Source organism: Callithrix jacchus, chromosome 7 (genome assembly GCF_049354715.1).
Source record: "Callithrix jacchus isolate 240 chromosome 7, calJac240_pri, whole genome shotgun sequence".
Classification (NCBI taxonomy): Eukaryota; Metazoa; Chordata; class Mammalia; order Primates; family Cebidae; genus Callithrix; species Callithrix jacchus.
The window spans coordinates 26,939,300-26,961,582 of record NC_133508.1 but is presented as its reverse complement, the minus strand read 5'-3'; the positions used below and the strand labels follow the sequence as shown (position 1 = coordinate 26,961,582).

General features: G+C 37.2%; 2 protein-coding genes across 7 annotated transcripts in view; one reads left to right on the top strand and one right to left on the bottom strand.

Moving 5' to 3' along the window:
* LOC128928269 (ankyrin repeat domain-containing protein 26-like) overlaps positions 1-19,418 on the top strand; it is a 60,837-nt gene extending 41,419 nt beyond the window's left edge. Inside the window, 5 exon segments of the mRNA XM_078329673.1 lie at positions 8,029-8,319; positions 9,763-9,980; positions 11,658-11,886; positions 14,926-14,971; positions 16,150-19,418. Coding sequence (XP_078185799.1) covers positions 8,029-8,319; positions 9,763-9,980; positions 11,658-11,886; positions 14,926-14,971; positions 16,150-16,283 — 918 coding nt within the window. The 3' untranslated portion in view covers positions 16,284-19,418.
* Positions 1-22,283, bottom strand: part of LOC103790987 (amyloid beta A4 precursor protein-binding family B member 1-interacting protein-like) — a 216,554-nt gene that overhangs the window by 99,010 nt on the left and 95,261 nt on the right. Inside the window, exon 2 of one of the 6 annotated variants that reach the window (XM_078329664.1) lies at positions 20,408-21,163. The exons of the other annotated variants lie outside the window; for them this stretch is intronic. The gene's annotated coding sequence lies outside the window, so the exon portion shown is untranslated. The remainder of the gene's footprint in view (positions 1-20,407; positions 21,164-22,283) is intronic. 6 annotated transcript variants of the gene reach the window in all.

Below are 22,283 nucleotides of genomic sequence, written 5' to 3'. Positions count from 1 at the left end.
AAGTGAAAACATGTGGTATTTGGCTTTGTGTTTTTGAGTTGTTTTACTTAAGATAATGGCCTCCAGTTCCCTCCATGTTGCTACAAAAGACATGATTTTATTCTTTTTTATGGGCAGTAGTTTTCCATTGTAGGTATATACCACATTATCTTTATCCAGTCATTCATTGATAGACATTTAGGTTGATTTCCTATCTTTGCTATTGTGAATAGTGCTGTCTATGTGTAACCTTTTAAGGAGCTGCCAGTCTGTTTTCCAAAGTGGCTGCATCATGTTACATTTCCATCAGCATATGAGGGTTCTGATTTTTCCACATCCTTGTTAACAATTATTTTCTCTCTTTTTGATTGCAAAAAGATACCATCCTAGTGGTGTGAAGTGGTTTGATTTGCATTTCTCTAATGCAGATTATCTTTTATGTGCTTATTAGCCGTGTGTGTATAGTCTTTGTAGAAATGTCTATTCAAATCCTTTGCCCATTTTTTAGCTTGGTATCTTTTTATTTTTGAATTGTAAGGCTTTTTTGTTTCCTAGTTGTAAATCTTATGTCAAATGTATGCTTTTCAAATATATTCTCCCTCTCAGTGGCTTGCCTTTTCACCTTCTACATAGTGTCTTTTCAAGCCACAGCAGTTATAATGTTTTGATGAGTTCCAGTTAATTTGTTTTTTCTTGTGATCTAAGAAACCACTGCTAAGTGTAGTCACAAGATTTATACCTGTGTTTTCTGCTGTGAGTTTTATAGTTTTAGCTCTTACCTCTAGCTGTTTTATTTTGAGCTAAATATTTGAGCGAAATTTATAGTTTTTATGTATGGTATTTGGTGGGAGTCCAACTTTATTCTTTACTTACGGGTATTCAGTTGTCCCAGCACCATTTGTGGGAAAGACAGTTCTTTTCCCATTTAATTGTTTTGTTACCCTTTTGAAAATTAGTCACCCCTGAATGTGTGGGTGTATTTTTGGATTCTCAATTCTAATTTTAATTTTTTTTCACTTTGTCACCCAGGCTGGAGTGTACTGGCACCATCTTGGTTCACTGCAACCTCCACTTCCCAGGCTCAAGCAATTCTCCCTCAGCCTCCTGAGTAGCTGGGACTACAGGCACGCGCCACCACACTTGGCTAATTTTTATATTTTTTTAAGCAGAGACAGGGTTTCACCATATTGGACAGGCTGGTCTCGAACACCTGACCTTGTGATCCGCCTGCCTTGGCCTCCGAAAGTGCTGGGATTACAAGCCTGAGCCACTGCTCCCGGCTTGGATTCTCAATTCTAATATGTTGATCTATGTCTATTCTTATGCCACTACCAAACCAAGTTTAATGAGAACTCTTTTTCAGTCATGTTGCTTATTTTGTATATTATTTATGTAATAATAGTCAGTATACTGCAGTGTCTTAACTTCACTTTTTGCTGGGGTCCATTTCGCAGACCCCAGCTGCACAATGGATGAATAATGTACCCAGATACAGATATTCAGTGAAAGAGCAGACTAGGGAGCCAGGCCTCTCACTGAAAGAGTTGTAGCAGCCATGGTGGCCCTGACTAGCTGGCCTCACCGGCCATTTATTCAGCACATATTAAATGACAAAGGCTTTGAGTCAACACCACTAGAGGGTAATTAACTTGGTCACCCTCCCCCAGAGAGAGCCACCCTGCCTGCAAATGATCGAAGTTTAGTTTTAGGACCAAATGAGTAAACATGTTATTTAGATAAACTCTCCCACATTCCCTTGTTAATTGTTTTTCTGCTGTTAATTCAAGGTAAAGAGGATTAGGCTTCCTTCAGCCAAACCTTTAACTGAGGCTGTGCAACCCCCCTGGCCTTTCAAGAAGGTTTGTGACTATTTCCTATAATTTTACAATTTCTCTCACCATCTTGACTGAACCCCTACAACTTTTTGCTTCCTGAAGGAGTCTGTGGCTCATGCCTTGCAGACCCTATTACATGATGGAAAGTGAGGCTTACAAAGCTCGAGTTCATTCCTTTTTTTCTTTCAAACCTTTAGTCTCACCCAGTACCTCTCTCTCCAGTCCCGTTTCCATCAAATCCTGATCACAGAATCTGCTGACATAGTCTTTTACTACATTATGTTTTATTAACTCATTATAATTCACAGAATCATCTATGAATTCTGTGAATTCATCATCTTAAATGTTTACTGTCTAGGAAAGAGAGATAAAGTTGGGGTTGTCAGCTTTCCCTACTGGAAATTGAGCTAATCGATCATCTTTCAGTTTATAGTTAAATCCTCTTATGATCTGGTACCTGGGGTTTTCAAGGTATAGCATTGAGTCTGATCTTTTCTTGGCACAGATCCTACATTCTTGGAAACCACAGTTTCTAGTATTTCCCTTTGTTTACTTAAACAGAAATGCACAGTTATACTGTACATGGTTCATGGAATCAATAGTTCAACCCATTCAAAGAAAAATTTTCATAAGTGCAGCACTTAAAAATCATGTAGTGTTTAGATATTTTTTTTTTTTTTGAGAAAGAGTCTCCCTCTGTCGCCAGGCTGGAGTGCAGTGGCACGATCTCGGCTCACTGCAACCTCTGCCTCCCAGGTTCAAGCAATTCTCCTGCCTCAGCCTCCCAAGTAGCTGGGATTACAGGCACCTGCCACCACACCTGGCTAATTTTTTGTATTTTTACTAGAGACAGGGTTTCACCATGTTAGCGAGGATGGTCTCAAACTCCTGACCTCGTGATCAGCCACCTCAGCCTCCCAAAGTGCTGGGATTACAGGTGTGAGCCACTGCACCTGGCCGTGTTTAGGTAATTAATGAGAGAGAAATCATAGCCACATTAGTCACTAGAATTTCAAAATTTCAGAGCCAGTTGGTAAGATATGGAGAAGCATTGTGGTCCAACATAAAGATGAGACAGTCTTTATACGGATTTGCTTAAAGTAAGGTAAAGGAGAAATTGTATTTAACTTCTTAACATTCAAAGGGCACTACATTAATTTTATACTAAGGAGATTAGAAGTGATTTTGTAATGTTCTCTGTACTTCCTCACTGAGGAAAGGAAAATGAAGATTGAGCACTAGATTGTTAAGAGTTTGTTAGGGTTAATTAGAATAATCAGATGAATATAAGAGGATAAAACAGTTAACATTCTCATAATAATAACCTCATTAGACATAGATTTGAATGCAGTTTTAAGAAATCACTGTAGAGGATATATACCCTTGATTGATTATCTTAGTTTCACTACTGAGTATGCAGTTGTAATATATTTGACTTTCAAAAATATTTTCAGCAACTGATTTATAATAAAATGCTGTATACATGTATGGCAATATTATAAGGATGATGGGCTATAATTAAAAATGCTATCAGCATGTTTAAAATGGCATAACTTTTTTTTTAATGGATTTTTACTCTTTTGCACTGGCTGGAGTGCTGTGGCACGATCTCAGCTCACTGCAATCTCTGCCTCCTGGGTTCAAGTGATTCTCCTGCCTCAGCCTCCCAAGTTGCCGGGGTTACAGGCACCTGCCACCATGCCTGGCTAATTTTTGTATTTTTAGTTGAGATGAGGTTTTGCCATGTTGGCCAGGCTGGTCTCAAACTCCTGACCTCAGGTGATCCGCCCACCTCAGGCTTGCAAAGTGCTGGGATTATAGGCATGAGCCACGGCACCTGGTCTGGTATAACTAATTTACCTGCATCATTAATCGAAGACTTCATTCAGGTGCCTGAAGTCATAAGATCAGATGATTTCATTTTCTTCACCTATTTTCATAGATATAGCTAAACTTGTAGCAGTAACTGATGGCAGTATGTATTGGTTGCACTTTAAAAATTATGTCTTGTGGTTAAGTTCATAGCATTAATGGTTCTCTTTTGAATTTGGCTAGGCATGCAACTTCTATAGTTCAGATTCATGGAGCAGGAAAGGCACATTTCAGAGCCCTCAAATCTAGATAGGATATCCCTAAGTATGGTCTCATTTATCATGCTTCACTTGTAGGCCAGACAAGTCCCAAGCACAAAGGAAAGACTTCTTGAAGGCTGGCAGCCAAAACTGTTTTGGCTATATGTTATGATGCTTTTGGTGGATTCAAGTTCTGTGATGGGAGTTGAGAACGGAGCCAAATTAGAGGCCAGGTTGAGAACTTTGGAAGATAGAGGAATAAGAAAAATAAGTGGAACAGGAAAGGCGTTAGCAAAAACAGAAATGTGAACACAAAAGTGAAGACTTATGATCCTTCTGGTGACTCCACACTTCCAACCCATCCTAAAAAATGCAAAATAGAACAGGTAGATAGAGAGGATGATATTACTGAAAAGAAAGCAAAGGAAGCCAAGATTAAAGTTGAAGAAGAGGTGGAAGAAGAAAAAGTGGTAGAAGAAACATCTGTGAAGAAGAAGAAGAAAAAGGGTAAAAAGAAAAACATTAAGGAAGAATCGCTTTCTGAGGAAGAACATGTACCAGCAAAACAATTCCTAGTCCAGAGAAAAAGAAGAAAAAGAAAAAAAAAGAGAGAGAACGAGGACTAACAGAAAGGAATTACAGCTGTATCGCCTGGATGCATCATGCTTAAGATTCCATTGTGAGCATACCAGGGATGCAGTCTAATGTAATCAAGGGAAGGTTCAATGAAACAATGTTTATTATCTGTAACTTCAAACCTAATTGTTTCTTGACATCAACTCTGTTAACCTTATGTCATCATTTCTTAGAGTCTTTTATATACAAATAAAATTTTCTTTGTATTTTAAAAAGTACTCAAAGCTGCTTATCTTTTTTTTTTTTTTTTTAGAATTTCAGTTAATTGAAATCAGACAAGACTCCTGATTTTGGTTATTAAAACAAATATTTCTAGTTGTTTTTCAACTTTTATACTTTTGTCTCCTTGCCTTTTAGTCTTCTTATTCCTTAACTTTAGGGAAAATTCTGGAGGTACACTTGTTTAGTTATAAGAATTTCTAATTGGAAGGAACTTTAGAAAAAACTTTCTGAATACCTCTTACACTTTTTTCCTGGTTATCTGCTTGTCATTGTTAGCTGTGAATAAATTAATCTCTACATTTATTAGGTTCTACTTTGAATGAGACGAATTCCTCTGATATTAGTTATTGTGTTTCTTATTGTCTCCTTTTGTAAAATACATTTTTTCTGCTTATTGCTTCCTAACAAAGTACCCAAAATTTACTGGCTTAAAACAACAACGTTTATTCTGTCCAGGAACCTGTGTTTTGGGAAAATCTTCGGCCAGGGAATCTCTGTTCCCGTCAGGTCCCTGGACACAGCTCAAAGCCTGGGGGACTGGAATCTTCTGCTTTGTGTACTACTAATCTGTCCAAGTCCTGAGCTTCCTCACAAGATCAGGGCTGGGTTCCAAGGGCAATGAGTCTGAGATAGGGAACCTCTTATAACCTATGCCGAAGTCGCATGCTGCTACCTGTACCACATTCTATTCATGAAAAATGAGTCACTGAGGTTTGCCCATGTTCTGTTTTATGATGGGATGAATATTTTTCCTTTTATTTTTAGTTGACACAAAATTATACATATTTATGGCTACAGAGTGATATTTCAATAGATGTATACAATGTGTAAACTAATTAGCATATCCATAATCTCAAGCATTTATCATTTGTCTTGTGAACATTCAAAATCCTCTCTTTTTAGCTTTTGAAAGTACACAATAAATTATAGTTAACTTTATTCACCCTGTGGTGCTATAGAACACCAGAACGCATTCCTCCTAGCTAGCTCTAATTTGGTAGCCATCAACCCAACACCTCCTCCTTTCCCCGCCTCTCCTCCCTCCTGCTTTTCCCAGCCTCTAATACCCATGATTCTACTCTCTACTTCCATGAGCTCGGTTTTCTTTTTAGCACTTGCATATGAGTGAGGACCTGAGATGTTTGTCTTCCTGTGCCTGACCTATTTTATTTAACATAATGTTACTGACATGATTTCATTCTTTTTTTGTAATGGCTAATAGTATTCCATCCTATGTATACAACACATCTTTTTTTTTCTGAGACAGAGTTTTACTCTTGTCACCCAGGCTGGAGTGCAGTGGCACAGTCTCAGCTCACTGCAACCTCTGCCTCCTGTGTTCAAGCAATTCTCCTTCCTCAGCCACCTGAGAATTTGAGACTACAGGTGTGGGCCACTATGCCTGGCTAATTTTTATATTTTTAGTAGAGATGGGATTTCACCATTTTGTTCAGTCTGGTCTCAAACTCCTGACCTCAGGTGATCCGCCCACCTTGGCTTCCAAAGTGCTGGCAGCACAGGCGTGAGCCACTGTACCTGACCACTACGACCTCCCTTCCTTCCTGTTTTTTTTTTAAACAATTCCCATTTTCATTTTACGTTCAAAGGGTAGATGTGCAGGTGTGTTACAAGGGTATACTGCATGATGTCAAGGTTTGGACTTCTGTTGATCTCATCACCCAAATTCTGATCATAGACCCAATAGGAAGTTCTTCAGCCCTGGCCCCCTTCTCTCCCTCCCTCCTTTTGGAGTCCTCAGTGTCTGTTTTCATCTTTATGTATCTCTATACACCACATTTTCTTTATCATTGTCTATTGATGGACATTTAGGTTGATTCCATATCTTAGCTATTGTGAATAGTACTGCAATAAACATGGAAATGCAGCTATCCCTTTGATATGCTGATTTCCTTTCTCCTGGATAAGTACCCCGTAGTGGAATAGCTATATCATATGGCAGTAATATTTTTAGCTTTTTGAAAACTTCACATTTTTAAAAATAATGGCTGTACTACTTTACATCCATACCAACAATATCTAAGAGTTCCCTTTTCTCTGCACCCTTGCTGGCATTTGTTAATTTTTGTCTTTTGATACTGCCTTATTCTAGTTAGAATGGCTACTATCACTTGCTGGTTTTGATTTTGCATTTCTCTGATGATTAGTGATGTTGAACATTTTTTCCATATACTTTTGGCCATTGGTATGTCTTCTTATGAGAAATGTCTGTTTCAGGTTTTTGCCTACTTTTGAATTGGATTATTTATTCTTTTTCCTGTTGGGTTGAGTTCCTTGTATATTCTGGATATTAGTCTCTTGTCAATGAATAATTTGCAAATAGTTTCTCCCATTCTACAGATTGTCTCTTCACTGTTAATTCTGTTGCTGTGCAGCTTTTCAGTTTAATATTATCCCATTTGTCTATTTTTGTTTTCTTGCCTATGTGTTTGAAAATACCCATAAAAGCTTTGCCTAGACAAATGTCCTAAAGCATTTTCCCTCTCTTCTAGTAGATTTACAGTTTCAAGGTCTTAGTTTTTTATATCTTTAATCAATTTTGAGTTGACCTTAGTATATGATGTTAGGGGTCTAGTTTCATTCTTCTGCATATGGATATCCAATTTACTAGCACTATTTATTGAAGAAGATGTCCGTTCCCCAGTGTATGTTCTTAGCACCTTTATTTAAAATCAATTGGCTGTCCTAAGTACGTGAATTTTTTTCAAGGTTCTTTATTCTGTGGCCTTAACCCCAAGAATTATTACCCCTTTTAGAATGCAACTCAAATTAGCATAAAAAATTTGCAGCTTAGAAAAAGGCCTATGGCATTAGAATCTGTATTACTGGATTTATTAATTATAGTCTTATTTTAAAAGTCTTATTCTGGGAGCCGTTTTTTTACGATGCCTAGATAATAGGATGTCCCCAGAACTTTTTTGGAAATTTTAGGGCATTTTTATGGGGGAAGCAGTAAGAGACTTTCTACTACGTCTTAGAGCCGTGTAAGGAGGAAAGACATGAAAGAATCGTAGAAGAATATAAGTTGAAGATCAAGTTCAAATGTTGTGTAGCAAAGATGTCGAAAATCAGGAATATATTTTTGTAACTCCTGGTGGCTTTAACTTTGTTTTTTATTTTCTGAGTTCCACATTGGAAGAATATTTTATAGTTCAAATGACATTTTGTGGCAACTGAATTTATTTCAGAATTTGTTCTTGGTTTTAAGTTAGGCTGTTCTCAGGCTACTTCCTTCATTATCACACTGTATTCTTGTTTTCATTCAGATTGATGATCTTACAGCAGAACTGGAGACTGCAGGTTCAAAATGTCTGCATCTGGATACAAAGAATCAAGTTCTTCAACAGGAGTTGTTATCTATGAAAACAATACAAAAGAAATGTGAAAAACTACAGAAGAATAAAGAGAAGTTGGAACAAGAAGTGGTAAACCTCAGAAGTCATCTAGAAAGGAATATGGTAGAGCGTGGTCAAGTCAAACAGTATAAGCAGGAGATTGAAGAGAGAGCAAGACAGGAAATAGTCGAAAAATTAAAGGAAGTCAATCTCTTTTTACAGGTTAGTTTATATGTAGTGTGCCTTCATTCATTCACTGCAAATTGTATTTTGGACATGTACCCTGTATGTGTTTCTTTTACATCCCTTATAGCAGTTTGTTCTATAGATTTCTAGAAGGAAAACGGCATCTGTTTCTCCCTTTAGATATTTCAGTTCCCATCATTATTATAACTAAATTAATCATTCAGGATAATGATTCTCATTAGAGAATTATTTGGCTATTAAGACCAGCTGGCATAAAACAGAACCATCAGGAAAAGAAAAAATTGTGATTTAGAAATTATACCATACTCTTCCATTGTTCTTAAATTATGTTGTTCACTTTTTGAAATTTTTAATTAATTTCATTATTATTTATATTATCAGAGTTCATGAGTACAAATGTTTATTACTCAGCCTCCCGGATAGCTGGGACTGCAGATGCATGTCATAATGCCTGGCGGATTTTTTAATTCTTATTTTTGGTAGAAACGGAGTCTTGCTTTGTTGCTCAGGCTGGTCTTGAATTCTTGGCTTCAAGTGATCCTGTTGCTTAGGTCTCCCAAAGTGCTAAAATTACAGGCATGAGCCTACATGTTAGCTCTTAGAGACATGGAATGAGAATAGGGAGAAATCTTAGTGATAAGCCAGTACCGTTTCTTATTTTACAGATGAAGAGAAGACTTAGGGAAAGGTGAAACAGCAGGGCCTAAGCCATAGAGCTAGTCAGGAAGGCTCAGGATCACACTCCAAATTCCTTTACTTGTACTCCAGGTGATTCCATAACCTTGTGCTCTAGCAGGTAGAACTACTGTAAGAGATCCAAGACCTTGGCCTTTTTTCTCAACATATATATTTATGTGCACTGCATTTATCCCTAAGTTAGAACACGCAGTATTCTACTTAACACACATGTAGTTACTAAGCCCTAAGTTCCTATATGTTCCATACAGATTTGCTTTAATTTACTTTGCCAAGTTTATTTATAAAATGGAATATCACATCAGAAATTGTAAGCATATTCAAGTCTTCCCACAAACATTGTATTTTAACACAAAAATAATTTTTATGCAATTTGCATTAGAATATATATACAAATTTGTACTCGTTTTCTTTCTTAGGTTTTCCTGTTACCAATTATCATTTTATTTTCTACATAACATTTCCCCCATCATTAGACATCTGGGTTGCCAGTCAGCCTTTATTGTTTTGATTACTTCCTCAAGGATCAAAGTGCTTCTCTAGTAGAAACTCACTTTCATTTCTTTGGAAGGTGTATTTGGGTTCCTTTTTCAAGTAGAGCCCTGGAGTGTCCTCTTATCTCTTTGACCAATGAGGATTGACACAGATCTTTCTGTTTTTGTAGTTTGACTTAAAAACAGAGCGGCCTTAGACACCGAGGAGGTGGCCTTGGTCTTACTCAGGTTATATATCTTTAAAACATATGCTTTTAATTTTTATTAGGCACAAGCAGCATCTCAAGAAAACTTAGAACAGTTAAGAGAGAACAGTTTTGCTTCAATGAAAAGTCAAATGGAACTCAGAATTAACGATCTGGAATCTGAACTCTCCAAAATGAAAACTTTTCAAGAAGACGTTAATAAAACCGAACTGGAAAAATACAAACAACTCTATCTGGAAGAATTAAAAGTTAGAAAATCCTTGTCAAATAAACTAAACAAGTAAGTCAAAATACAGAATCATAGGAAATAAATTAAGCAATTTGCCTTGAAAGCATAATTCTTAGTGAGACAGGTTCATGAGATTAATGGTAAGTGAAAGCTCACTAGGTAATACAATTTTGGAAAGTGATGTTAGTAAACTAACTTACCTTTAAAATATAAGATAGGCCGGGCGTGGTGGCTCATGCCTGTAATCCCAGCACTTTGGGAGGCCGAGGCGGGTGGATCACGAGGTCAAGAGATCGAGACCATCCTGGTCAACATGGTGAAACCCCGTCTCTACTAAAGATACAAAAACTTAGCTGGGCATGGTGGCTCGTGCCTGTAATCCCAGTTATTCGGGAGGCTGAGGCAGGAGAATTGCCTGAACCCAGGAGGCGGAGGTTACGGTGAGCCGAGATAGCGCCATTGCACTCCAGCCTGGGTAACAAGAGCGAAACTCCGTCTTAAAAAAAAAAAATATATATATATATATTTGATAGTTTATGTCTTTCCCCTGTTTTTTAAATGTTATATGGCTTTTCCATTCATATTCTCATGTAGTTAACTAGATCTGTCTTCATGCTTTGTGCTTTTGAAACTTTGTTAGACATTGATATTGTCATCAAATTGTTTGTAAGCATTACCATAAATAGAATTATTAATGAGTTGAGCTGTTTTTTTTTTTGAAAATTACAACTTAAACCAGAAAGGTCAAGTATTACTACTCTGCACATGCTAGCACTCCATCAATTAACTTTCCTTGATATCTGGTGTTATCACTAGAAGGCACTGTAAACAGTCTAGCCTGTATAGTTTTTCTATGACATGAAGGCATGCTAGTGAGATAGGGAATGATTAACACAGGGATGAAGGGAAGTATAATTCATAAAGTGGTTAAAAATAACACCTTGGTCAGCCTTAGGGAGTGTGTGGGCAGGCCCTGGCCCTGATGCCTTGGGAACAATGTTAGAAGCTAACTACCTTTGAGGCTCTTTAGTTCTTTTTGATCACCAACTCAGCTGTCCCCTAGAATTTGTTGCTCTGAATTATTTCTTGGTGCCAGATGCCTAATATTTTTCCAGATAATGAGTGAAATAAATGTAAAAGGGAAAGGGTGGTGAAAGCAAATGTTTCAACATGTCTTGAGGAAGTTTTTTTTTTAAATCTCTAAAGTGGTTTACTAAATACAAGTATTTTTAGCTGGTTTTTCTTTGTTCTTAGTTTTGTTAATTGTATGTACTTAAGGAGTACATGATATTTTTGATATATTTGTACATAGTGAAATGGTTATTAAAGTCAAGCAAATTAACATATTCATCATCTCACATATTTGCCCTTTAATGACAAGTATTTCTAATGGCATCCTCAGGAATCTTAGCAGTGGAGCTGTTCCAGAAGGCAGCAGGTGTTACCTGTGAAGCCATACATCACTGATAGCCATATCCTCCCTTCCTTACTTTGCTTGAATTACTTGTTTGTTGGGAACTACCCTAGAAACATATGTGCTTCTTTAGAACAATCTAAAAATTGCAATTGCATATGGTAGGCATGCTCTGACACATTTTCAGTGTTATAATACTATTTAGTGGGAAATTTCATTTACTCTTATGATAACTTTTTAAAATATGCAAATTTCTTAGGAATCATTTAGGGAAAAGTTAAATACTAAGCATGTGTCTTCTGCAATCTTCACAGAACTAATGAGAGGCTAGCAGAGGTCAACACCAAACTTCTTATGGAAAAACAGCAGACCAGATCTTTATTCACCACTCTCACTACCAGGCCAGTCCTGGTGTCACCTTGTGTTGGAAATCTTAATAATAGTTTAGATTTGAACAGAAAACTTATTCCAAGAGAAAACGTAGTGATCCCTACCTCAAATCCACGGACTTCAAATAATAGCACGGAGAAATACTTGACCAAGGTTAGTTATGTTGTCTTTTTCCCTTTGGGTTTCAGATTTCTCATATAATTGTTTTTTGTTTTATTTTTGTTTTTTTTTTTTTTTGAGACAGGGTAATGTTGGACTTCAAGCTACCTCCACCATCTGAAACATAGTTCCCACCTGGAAATAAACAGAAAGGCCACAGAGAAAGGAGGAGCATTTTATAAAACATAGTTTATTTATTTTACTTCTAGTAGCTCTTGATTTTGTATTATGCATTCATTTTTTAGCATAAGAGGTTAGTAATTTACTAAGCTTTTTTATTTCCTCTAGCAGTGTTCAGTTTCTCCTTAGCTATTGCTTTATACATTTCAAAAACCATGGATGGGACCATGTCTACCTCAACAGGACAATTATTAATGTCGCCAAGACATTTTTCTCTCCTCTTCCCTTCCGTAGTCTGCATCAGTCACTGTGTTAAGTTATTTAACTGGAGACAATAATTCTAAATTTGTATTAAGGGAAATAGGAGGAAAATGTGTGATTTAATGGGAAAGTAGGAATAAAATAAGAGACATTTTCAAAGTTATTTAATATGTGCCAGTTTTCACTTTGAATATAGGTAAAACCATCCCAGCTTCCCACCAGCCAGGACAAAACCAGAGTTGTCAACACAGAAGACCCTTTTCCTAAGCTTCCGGGTGTCCCTCCTAGAGCAACTCCCTCCTGGGTTTTGGGTCTTCCCCCTTTCCCTTTGAGCCTTCATGTCTGGCCTGGTGTCCTTTTATCAAAGGTAGTTGCCCTCAGCTGTCATTTATGTGGTAAAATATTCAAGGGTTGGCCAGGCACAGTAGCTCACACCTGTAATCCCAGCACTTTGGGAGGCTGAGGCAGGTGGATCATGAGGTTAGGAGTTCAAGACCAGCCTGTCCAGTATGGTGAAACCCTGTCTCTACTAAAAAATACAAAATTTAGCCAGGTGTGGTGGCACATGCCCTAGTCCCAGCTACTCTGGAGGCTGAGGCAGGAGAATTGCTTGAACCCAGGAGGTGGAGGTTGCAGTGAGCCGAGATTGCACCACTGCACTCCAATCTGGGCAACAAAGTGAGACTCCATCTAAAAAAAAAAAAAAAAGATATATATATATATATATATATATATATATATATATATATATATATTTCAAGTGTTAATGAAGGCTGGAAGAGAATTTATGTAGTGGGAGGCCACTCCAGGGCTGGAATAGAGGCAGCAACTTCTTCCAGGTACCCTTTAAGTGTTAGGGGGAAAAATAACCTCTACTTAGATTTGTTATGCAAGAAGCATTCTCTTTCTAGAGAGTTTTCTTCAGCATAAGGTAAGCAATTTGTTAAGAGTATGTCATTTTTATCTAAGCAAAATGTACATGTTATGAAAGTATTTGTAAATAGGGTATAAAGAAATAATAAAATTTCTACACATAGGAAGTAAATATTTAGGAAAAGAACTACATTACATTAGTAGTTCTTTAATACAAGTCATATAAAAATGTATATTTTATGTTGTGTTTATTAATGAATAGCAATATAAGATTAGTTCAAAAAAGGCTTCTCCCTTTATTTGGTATTGAGTTATTACTTTTATAGGACCTACTAATGCTGTTGTCACATTATTCATTTTATAAGGCCTGTCTATAATGTTATTGTCACAGAAATATATGGAAAACAGTCTTACAAAATATTGGGAAACCTGTTAGTCAAAAGTGTTTATCTTCATGCCTAACATTTTTAAAGGCATTAGATATCATATTGTTATCATATAGATATCATATTAGATATCATTATTGTATCAATATCATATTATTATCACCACAAAGTACCTATTGTGCTCGCTATATAGTCTGCTATTTCCTACCATGTTCTGGGTATTTAGTGAGAGAATACCTATTATAAAAAAGATTTAAATAAGAATGCTCTAAATGGGACATTTGCAATATATTCAGAAATATTCCCACACATTTTGTAATTAAGTGTATAAATATAATTAGTCATGTTTAAAAAATTGGTACTAATATCTGAAATCAAAATTACAATTAAAGAACTATGTATTTTTTGTTTATAATTCAAAGTTGTGAGTCAAAGAAACTAAGCTTGAAAACTAGCTCTAACTTACATTTATCATTTTACAGCATATCTTCTGAAATCTTTGTGTTTACATGAATAAAGAAAGTTATATATAGGTAGCATAATATTTATTTTACACTTTTTTTATCAGTAGAATTTTCACATGACATATAACAGTATCACTTTCTTCCTGTATATATTGATGATTCTGTACCAAAAATCAGCATAGAACATACTTTAAAATTTTAATTTTCTAAAAGTAGAGAACGGAAAAATTTTTTGTTTGTTATTTTGGAGATGGAGTCTTGCTCTGTCGCTCAGGCTGGAGTGCAGTGGTGCAATCTCAGCTCACTGCAACCTCCCCCTCCTGGGTTCAAGCAATTCTCCTGCCTCAGCCTCCTGAGTAGCTGGGATTACAGGTGCATGCCGTCGCACCTGGCTAATTTTTTTTGTATTTTAGTACAGATGGGGGTTTCACTGTGTGCCCAGCTTGGTATTGAACTCCTGACCTCAGTCTGCCTGCCTTGGTCTCCCAAAGTGCTATGATTATAGGCGTGAGCCACTGTGCCTGGCTGGAAAGTTTATTTTAAGGAAAAATCCATTAAAGGGAAAAAACTGATTAGGCTTTATAAGGTCAGAGTTTTGGTAAGAATTACATTCATTTGCTAAGAATGCATTCATTGCAAACTATGACTTCAGTTGTTTTACCTTTGTACTACTAAGAGAAAACATCACCTTTCTGAAATGATGTATATGCAATAGACAATATTAATTGTACTTCTTATCCAACAACATTACACATTTAAAAATCCAAACTTAAAACAAGTAGGAATTTTATGTGATTATTTTGATATTTAAGCAATCAATTGTAGTCTTTAAGAGTATTACAGGCCATATTTTGTAAGTGATATATCATTTCCATTATAATGTCCCTTGTCTAACTTAAACATTATAAATAACATTTCATTTATTTCAGATGCAACAGGAGCTGGAAAAAAATATAACTAGAGAACTTAAAGAAGGTATGTTGCCAAAATTCATGAATTAAATTTAGATTAATTGATTTCTGAAATAAACTGTAAATGCAAAGGGTGAGTGGCATCCCTTTCCATTGTTTGGCTAATAGATACTACATTAAATATTCTTTCTTACACACATCTAATGAAAGAAGTGAAAACATAAACATTTATAGTGAAGAGTATACTTATTATATAATGTCTCATTAATTCATCATGTTCCATAGCTTTACAAACATCTCAGGAAGTCTTTGCATCTCTTTTTTTTTTTTTGGCTCTGCACTTTGTTCTGCCATCCCCATAGAACTGTCAACCAGCATGTGGAAATTATTCTCAGAAAACAGAGGCATCATCAACTTCTCAGGGTTATGGTAGTGATTTAAGGCCTAAAGACCCCAGACTCATCAAGTAATACTTAGTCTGGAATTATAGTTCATAAGCAGTCACTTGACAGGCAACATTTTAAATCTCCAGCCATTTACTTTGTCATTGGTTTCCATTTGCCCTCAGGAGAAGTTCCAAATTCCTTAGCATGGAATAAAAACACTCACATCAATGTGGTCCCTGTCACCTTATTCAACCTTGTTTCTCACCCCTTGCTATTCTCCGGCCCTCTTTGCTCTGGTGTCCAGCCACCCTAGACCACGTGGAATTCCACAGCCATCTTCCTTAGCTCCAGCTCTGGGCATTTGCTTCTTCCTTCTATCTGGCCCATGTTTTCCTTGTCCTTCAGGTATCAGTCTACATATTGCCTCCATCAAAAAGCCCACAGTATTGACTCAACTGGGATAGGTGTCCCATCTGTGTGTTAGTGCCCTGTCTTATGCCTGTCGTGGTGTCTGTGACTCTGTATGGAAATTGTATGTTTGTTTCTTCAGATTATAGCATATGTTTGTTAGAGGTGGACCCTATTATCTTCATCTTGTAATTCCAGTTCTTACTTTGCACATGGTTGTTGAATAAATGAATGAAGAGTGAGAGAGCCAGAAGCTCTGATAGTTAACCACAAGGATAATTAATTCAATGTGCAACCATAGACAAATTAATAGTAATCTTATATATTAGTTATATATACAGATTTTTCTTTATTAATACTGACAAAATTCTTTATTAATACTGACTTCCACTTAGTTAACTGTGCAGTCTTTTAGGTAATGAGTATAATTCCTTCTTTTTCATTCTAGCTGCTGCTGAATTGGAATCTGGATCAGTGCCTTCTCCTCTAGGATCTACTGATGAGTCAAATCTAAATCAAGATCTAGTTTGGAAAGCATCACGAGAGGATGTACAGGTTTTAAAGAAAAATTATATGATCTGAAGGATAAAATTTTGTTACTGGGCTGTTTATGTGACATTTTAATTGTTTCTCATTAGATATTAATATATGACATATGAAAATCTTTATTAAAGGGAAATATTTTTATATTGTATGTGTCTGATCAAAATTTATGTAGTATTTTAAACAATGTTACTTGGCTTCTTTAACCTTTAAGTGGATTTTGCCAGTGAAAACCAGGAATATTGAGTTTTACATACACAAACTGCCCAAATGTCAGCTGTTTAAAGAGCCAAATCACGAAGTTGTCATTAATACTTTATAGTGTGCAGTTAATTGATGACTTCTTTGTACTTTATAATTTTTATCACTCTGTGGAGCGGTAGAATTGGACTTAGATGTCATTTTGTTGTGTAAGAACTGTGGTCATTGTTCATGTGTGGATGTATTACAATTGTTACAGTGCCATCAAATTTACATTTTTTTAATTTTAAACACTGATTTATGTAGATCTTTTCTCAGGGAGAATGAAATTTGCCCAATTCACCATTTCTGTTTATTTATTTTTGATTAACCTTTTGGAAATAGCCTTCAATTTTGAGATAATTTCCAAGTTTTAGTACAAAGACTTTCCTCCCAGAACTATTTGAGAGTAAATTGCTGACATTATGCCATCACCCCTGATTACTTTAGTGGGTATTTTTGCAAGTCAGGACAGTCTCAGTCTACATAACTACAGTGCAAATCTTGCATTCAGAAAGTCAACATTAATACATTCTAGTTTTGTTACTTCTCTGTAATGTCCTTTATAGCAAAAGGATCCGATTCCAGTCCACGGCTTGTATTTAGTTGTTGTGTCTCTTAGATTCTTTCAGTCTGGAACAGTTCCTCAGTCTTTTGTTGACATTCGTGACCTTGAGTATTTTGAACAGTAAAGTCCAGTAATGTAGAATGTCCCTCAGTTGGGTTTCATGGTGATTAGATTTAGGTTGTATGATTTTTTTGGCAGGAGTATCACAGAAGTGACCCAGTGATCTCATTGCATGTTACCTGTGACCATATAGTTTTGATTTACCCTGTTACTGGCGATGTTAGCATTGATCACTAACGGTGGTATCTGCTGAATTTCTCCTCTCTAATGTTATTTTTTCACATTGTGGATAATTAGTATTTTATGGGAGGTAATTTGAGACTATGTACATCTCTGTTCCTCATCAAATGCTCAATTTATTCATTCACTTGTATCAATATAGATTCATGATCTATTTTATTCAATGGGTTATAGTTCATAATCATTATGAAAAAAAGTTCTATTTTGACAATTTCAGACTTACAGAAAAATAAGAGGAAGTACAAAGAATTTTTGGATATTATTCCCCAAATATTAACATTTTACTACATTTACTTTATCCTTTCTCCCCCTTCTCCTCCTCTCTTTCTAGATAAATATGAATACAGTTACATAATACAGATTTTTTTTCTGAATTGTTTGTAGGTTGCAGACATGATGCCTCTTTATTTCTAAATAATGTGTATTTCCTAAATGCAAGGAATTAGCTTACATAACTATAGTATAATATTCAAAATCAGGATATTAACATTGTCTCAATATTAATATCTAATCTATAGACCTTATGCAGATTTTGCCAGTTGTCTCCAAAATATCCTTAGTAGCCAAGGCAAATTCAAGATGGGGGATTTTCATTATGTATGACGTGTTGGTCCAATTGTCGCGCTTCTCTAGTCTCCTTTATTCTGAGACGTTTCCTTGATTGTTGTGACATTTATGTTTTTGGAGAGTATAAGTCAGCTATTTTGTAGGGTTTCTCTCCATTTTTGTTTGTATGATATTTCCTCATGATTAGCTTCAGGTTATGCCATTCAGGCAGGGCTGTCACACAGGTTCTTTCCAATGCAGCATCTGAAGTCATCTGCTGTCACTTGCTTCTATTACTCGCCTATGTTGACTTTGATTATTTGGTTTGTTCAAAGCTCATCGTTGCTCTGGAATAGGGAAATGTGACTTTTATACTGTTCTTGTTGTTATTATTTTGAGTGGAGTCTTGCTCTATTGCTCAGGCTGGAGTGCAGTGATGCCGTCATCTTGGCTCGCTGCAACCTCTGCCTCCCCTGTTCAAGCAATTCTCCTGCCTCAGCCTCCCAAGTAGCTGGGATGACAGGCCCGCGCCACCACGCCAGGCTAATTTTGTTATTTTTAGTAGAGACAGGGTTTTACCGTGTTGACCAGGCTAGTCTCGAACTTCTGACCTCAAGTGATCTGCCTCGGCCTTCCAAGTGCTGAGATTATAGGTGTGAACCACCCCGCCCGGCCCCCCCTCCAACCTTTTTTTTTTTTAGACAGGATCTTGCTGTGCCACCTAGGATGGAGTGTAGTGGTGTGAGCTCAACTCACTTCAACCTATGAGCCTGGGGCTCAGTGATCCTCATGCCTCAGCCTCCTGAGTAGCTGGGATGACAAGCACGTGACACCACACCCAGCTAATTTTTGTATTTTTCATAGAAATGGTTTTTTGGCATGTTGCTCAGGCTGGTCTCCCACTCCTGGGCTCAAGTGATCTGCCCACCTCAGCCTCCCAAAGGGCTAGAATTTCAGGTGTGAGCTACCTCACCAGGACCGCTTACCTTTTCTCAACTGCATGGAAGTTGGCTCATTCACCGGGTATAAAATTAGCTCTGTGGCCTCTATTTATAACCTGTGTCCCAGGTTGTGATGAGATCAAATGAGATACATATGTGAGTTCTGAAAAGAAAAATCACCAGTGTGTGCTATTGGTAGAAACCGGAACACCAGATTTGGCTAAAGTCTAATAGAGGCATAGCCCTTGCCCTGCCAATACTGGAATAGGCAATAATTGATATTTATATAATGAAACATCCCCAGGCAGCTGGAGTGAATCCCTCTGTTTCAATAATTATCATTCCAATTTACATTTCATCAGGGTTCCAGTTTATTTCTTCCTCTGCCTAATAGCCTCTTACTTCTGAAGATTAAATTTGGAATTTTTTTTTCTAATAAAGTTCCTTCTGATTTCGTTTTTATTTGCTTTAGTTTATTTACTTAGCGTGATAAGCTAATTAACTGGTGATGTTCTTTAAAAAAAGTTCTGAACAGGCGGCTTGGGTGTTGGTGTTCACATATAGTGAAGTGATTTCTATTCTGGGATTCTTTTATTTCTTTCAGCATTTTTATATGCTTTCCTTCAATTGGCATTATAGAAATAATGAAAATAATAATCGCTGAAAGTGCATCGCATGTAGAGATTGTCTGCCTTGAGAAGATAATGAGAACATGAAAGAAATAGAACTTTTCAAGGCCTGCAGTGGTTTCCAATAAAAAGTTCAATAAATATCAAAATATAACTGTTTTCACCACTGGCTGATGGAAAAATGAAAGGGTGAAAGAAGTGAAAAATTGCTGAAGTGAAGCATCCGCCTGTCCTCGCTGGGTGATGTGCTGTTGTCACAGCTATTTAAGGTTGTTCTGAATCAGACACGAGAATCTTCAACAGAATTTAAAGTCAACTGAGAGATTATGAACTAGATCAGTAACTACATCATAATTATTAGGTATGATTTTAAGATAGATTTAACTGAATCCTCATTAATCTATTGGGTTGAAAAATGTTATGGAGGATATCATTTCAGTTTACCTATTTTAAAAGGTATTTTTCCTCCATCACCCTGGGGATGAATGTAGGACATTAATGGGGAAAATAGAAAATGCACATTTTCAGCGTAACCCTTTTTTCTATTTTTAAGACAGGGCCATATCTATCACCCAGGCTGGAGTGCAGTGGCACGATCACAGTTCACTGCATCCTTGAAATTGTGGGCACAAGCAATTCAAACACCTCAGGCTTTCAAGTACCTAGGAGCACAGGTGTACCCCACCAGGCTGGGCTAATTTTTCTATTTCTAGTAGATATGAGCTCTCACTATGTCACCTAGGCTGGTCTGGAACTCTGGAGCTCAAGCAATTCTCCTGCATCGGCCTCCCAAACTGCTGGGATTACAGGTATGAGCCACCACACCCAGCCTATTTTCTGTTTTTAAAAGAACAGTTACTGGAACAATGCAAATGGTTTAGGACATGGGCTTATGGGGGCAGCTGGGTGGAATGTGTGTCAGCCGCTTGCTGGCCTCACCTTTCATGTTTCAGCACGTGTCTGGGACTCTTGGAGAACAGCACTGACAGAATGTGCAGCCTGGGGCATCTGTCCATGGGGCTGGGGTGGGGCGGGTGCCTTTATAGGTCCTGAGAGGGAGGAATTGAGAAGAGAAGAGTGAGCAAAGCATTTTCTACATTCTTGCAAGTTAATCAGAAAATACAAACGAGTTTACATATCTAAAGCAAAGAAAGATACTTACTGGCTACTTCTTTAAAAAAAAAAAATAAAAACAAAGTAAAGAAAGCAAGTCACAGGCAAGGCATGGTACACAAGACCTTATGAAAAATCTGAAGTTCTGTGACAAAACTTTATATGAGATTCATCAAAAGGTTCAGGAAAGTGAATATGGTATTTTATAAACCCCACTGAGGAGGGTCTGGATTAATTGGGTTCGTGGAGAGGAATAGTAAGTTTTACTTTAGAAAACCTTTTCATAATTGAAGAATAAACCTTGAAAACCTATTTACCTTCAAAATAATTATATTGTTTTCCCTGAAATGTAGTTTTCTAGTTTCATACCACACTGAGTACAGGAACAACTTTTGAACATTGTCCTCAAAAATGAGTACGTCGGACAGAGACAATAAACAGAGATTTGGGCACAAGGTGGGGTTTTCTGAAATAATCTGTTATTAGATGTGTTCTCCGCCAAAGTCCTGGTATTGCGATTTTTTTCTCTTGCCTTTTAATTTGTCCATTTGAAACAAAGCTTGACTCATGGAAGGTTTACAGCTGTGAGAGAATCAGATAGAAGAAGCTCTATGTTGATTTCTGGGGCTCCTTAGAAAGCATCCCGCACAGGATGGCCACCTCTCCGCACTCGGTCTGTTTCTGTAGCAACTGAACTGCTGCCCAGCCCAGGCCAGAAGGTCTTCAGCTCCTCTCCCTGTGAACGGAGCGATGCTTTAGCCATGCTCAGCACCACTGTTCTGCCTGTTTATTGCTTAAACTAGTTTTCCAGTAATTTGAGAAACCCCTTAATCTACGTGACAACTCAAAGAATGAGTTCAGGAGATTAGAAAATTAAAAAAAAAAAAAGGAAAGTTTGGCTGCGCTCTGGTGGGTCATTCCCCCAATCTCAGCCCTAGGACAGGGATCACTTGAGGTCAGGAGTTGGAGAACAGAGTGGCCAATTTGGTGAAACCCCATCACTGCTAAAAATAAAAAAATGTAAGACCTGCAACTATAATCCCAGCTGCTCAGGAGGCTGAAGCAGGATAATTACATGAACGTGGAAAGCAAGGGTTGTATGTAGCGAGCTGAGATCATGACACAGCACCCCAGCCTGGGTGACAGAGTGAGACTCAGTCTCCGGGGGGAAAAAAAAGATTGATACAAGGGTCTTTGGAAACGCGGGGAAATTATGGGAAGGGAGAGAAAGATTACAGACTACAAATTGGATTCTGTGTGTACTGCTTGGGTGAGATGCACTAAAACCTCACAAATCAACACTAAGGAAGTTAGTCAAGTAACTAAATACTACCTGTTTGCCAAAAATGTATCAAAAGAAACATTAAAAAAAATTTTTTTTTGAAAAGTGCAAAAATTGAGTACAGTATTTTCAAGTTAGAAAGGCACATCTATCATGAGGCTTAGTTATTCTAATGTTAAAAGAAATGAAGAGAACAAAGTTTAAATAGAGAAGCACTCAGAGATTTCCTCTACAGCAATGAAATCTGTAGCATACATTTTGTATTCTGAAACAGCTTTCAGCCAGCCTGTGGGAAGAAGAAGAGGGCCCAGAACTGGGCATTGGGATAGGAAGGAGGAAAGAAACTATCTGGACAAAGAAGGGAAAGAGAAGGGGTAGGGACTTGAGGCAGAGCCAGTCCTCCTGCTTGGGACATGGGCC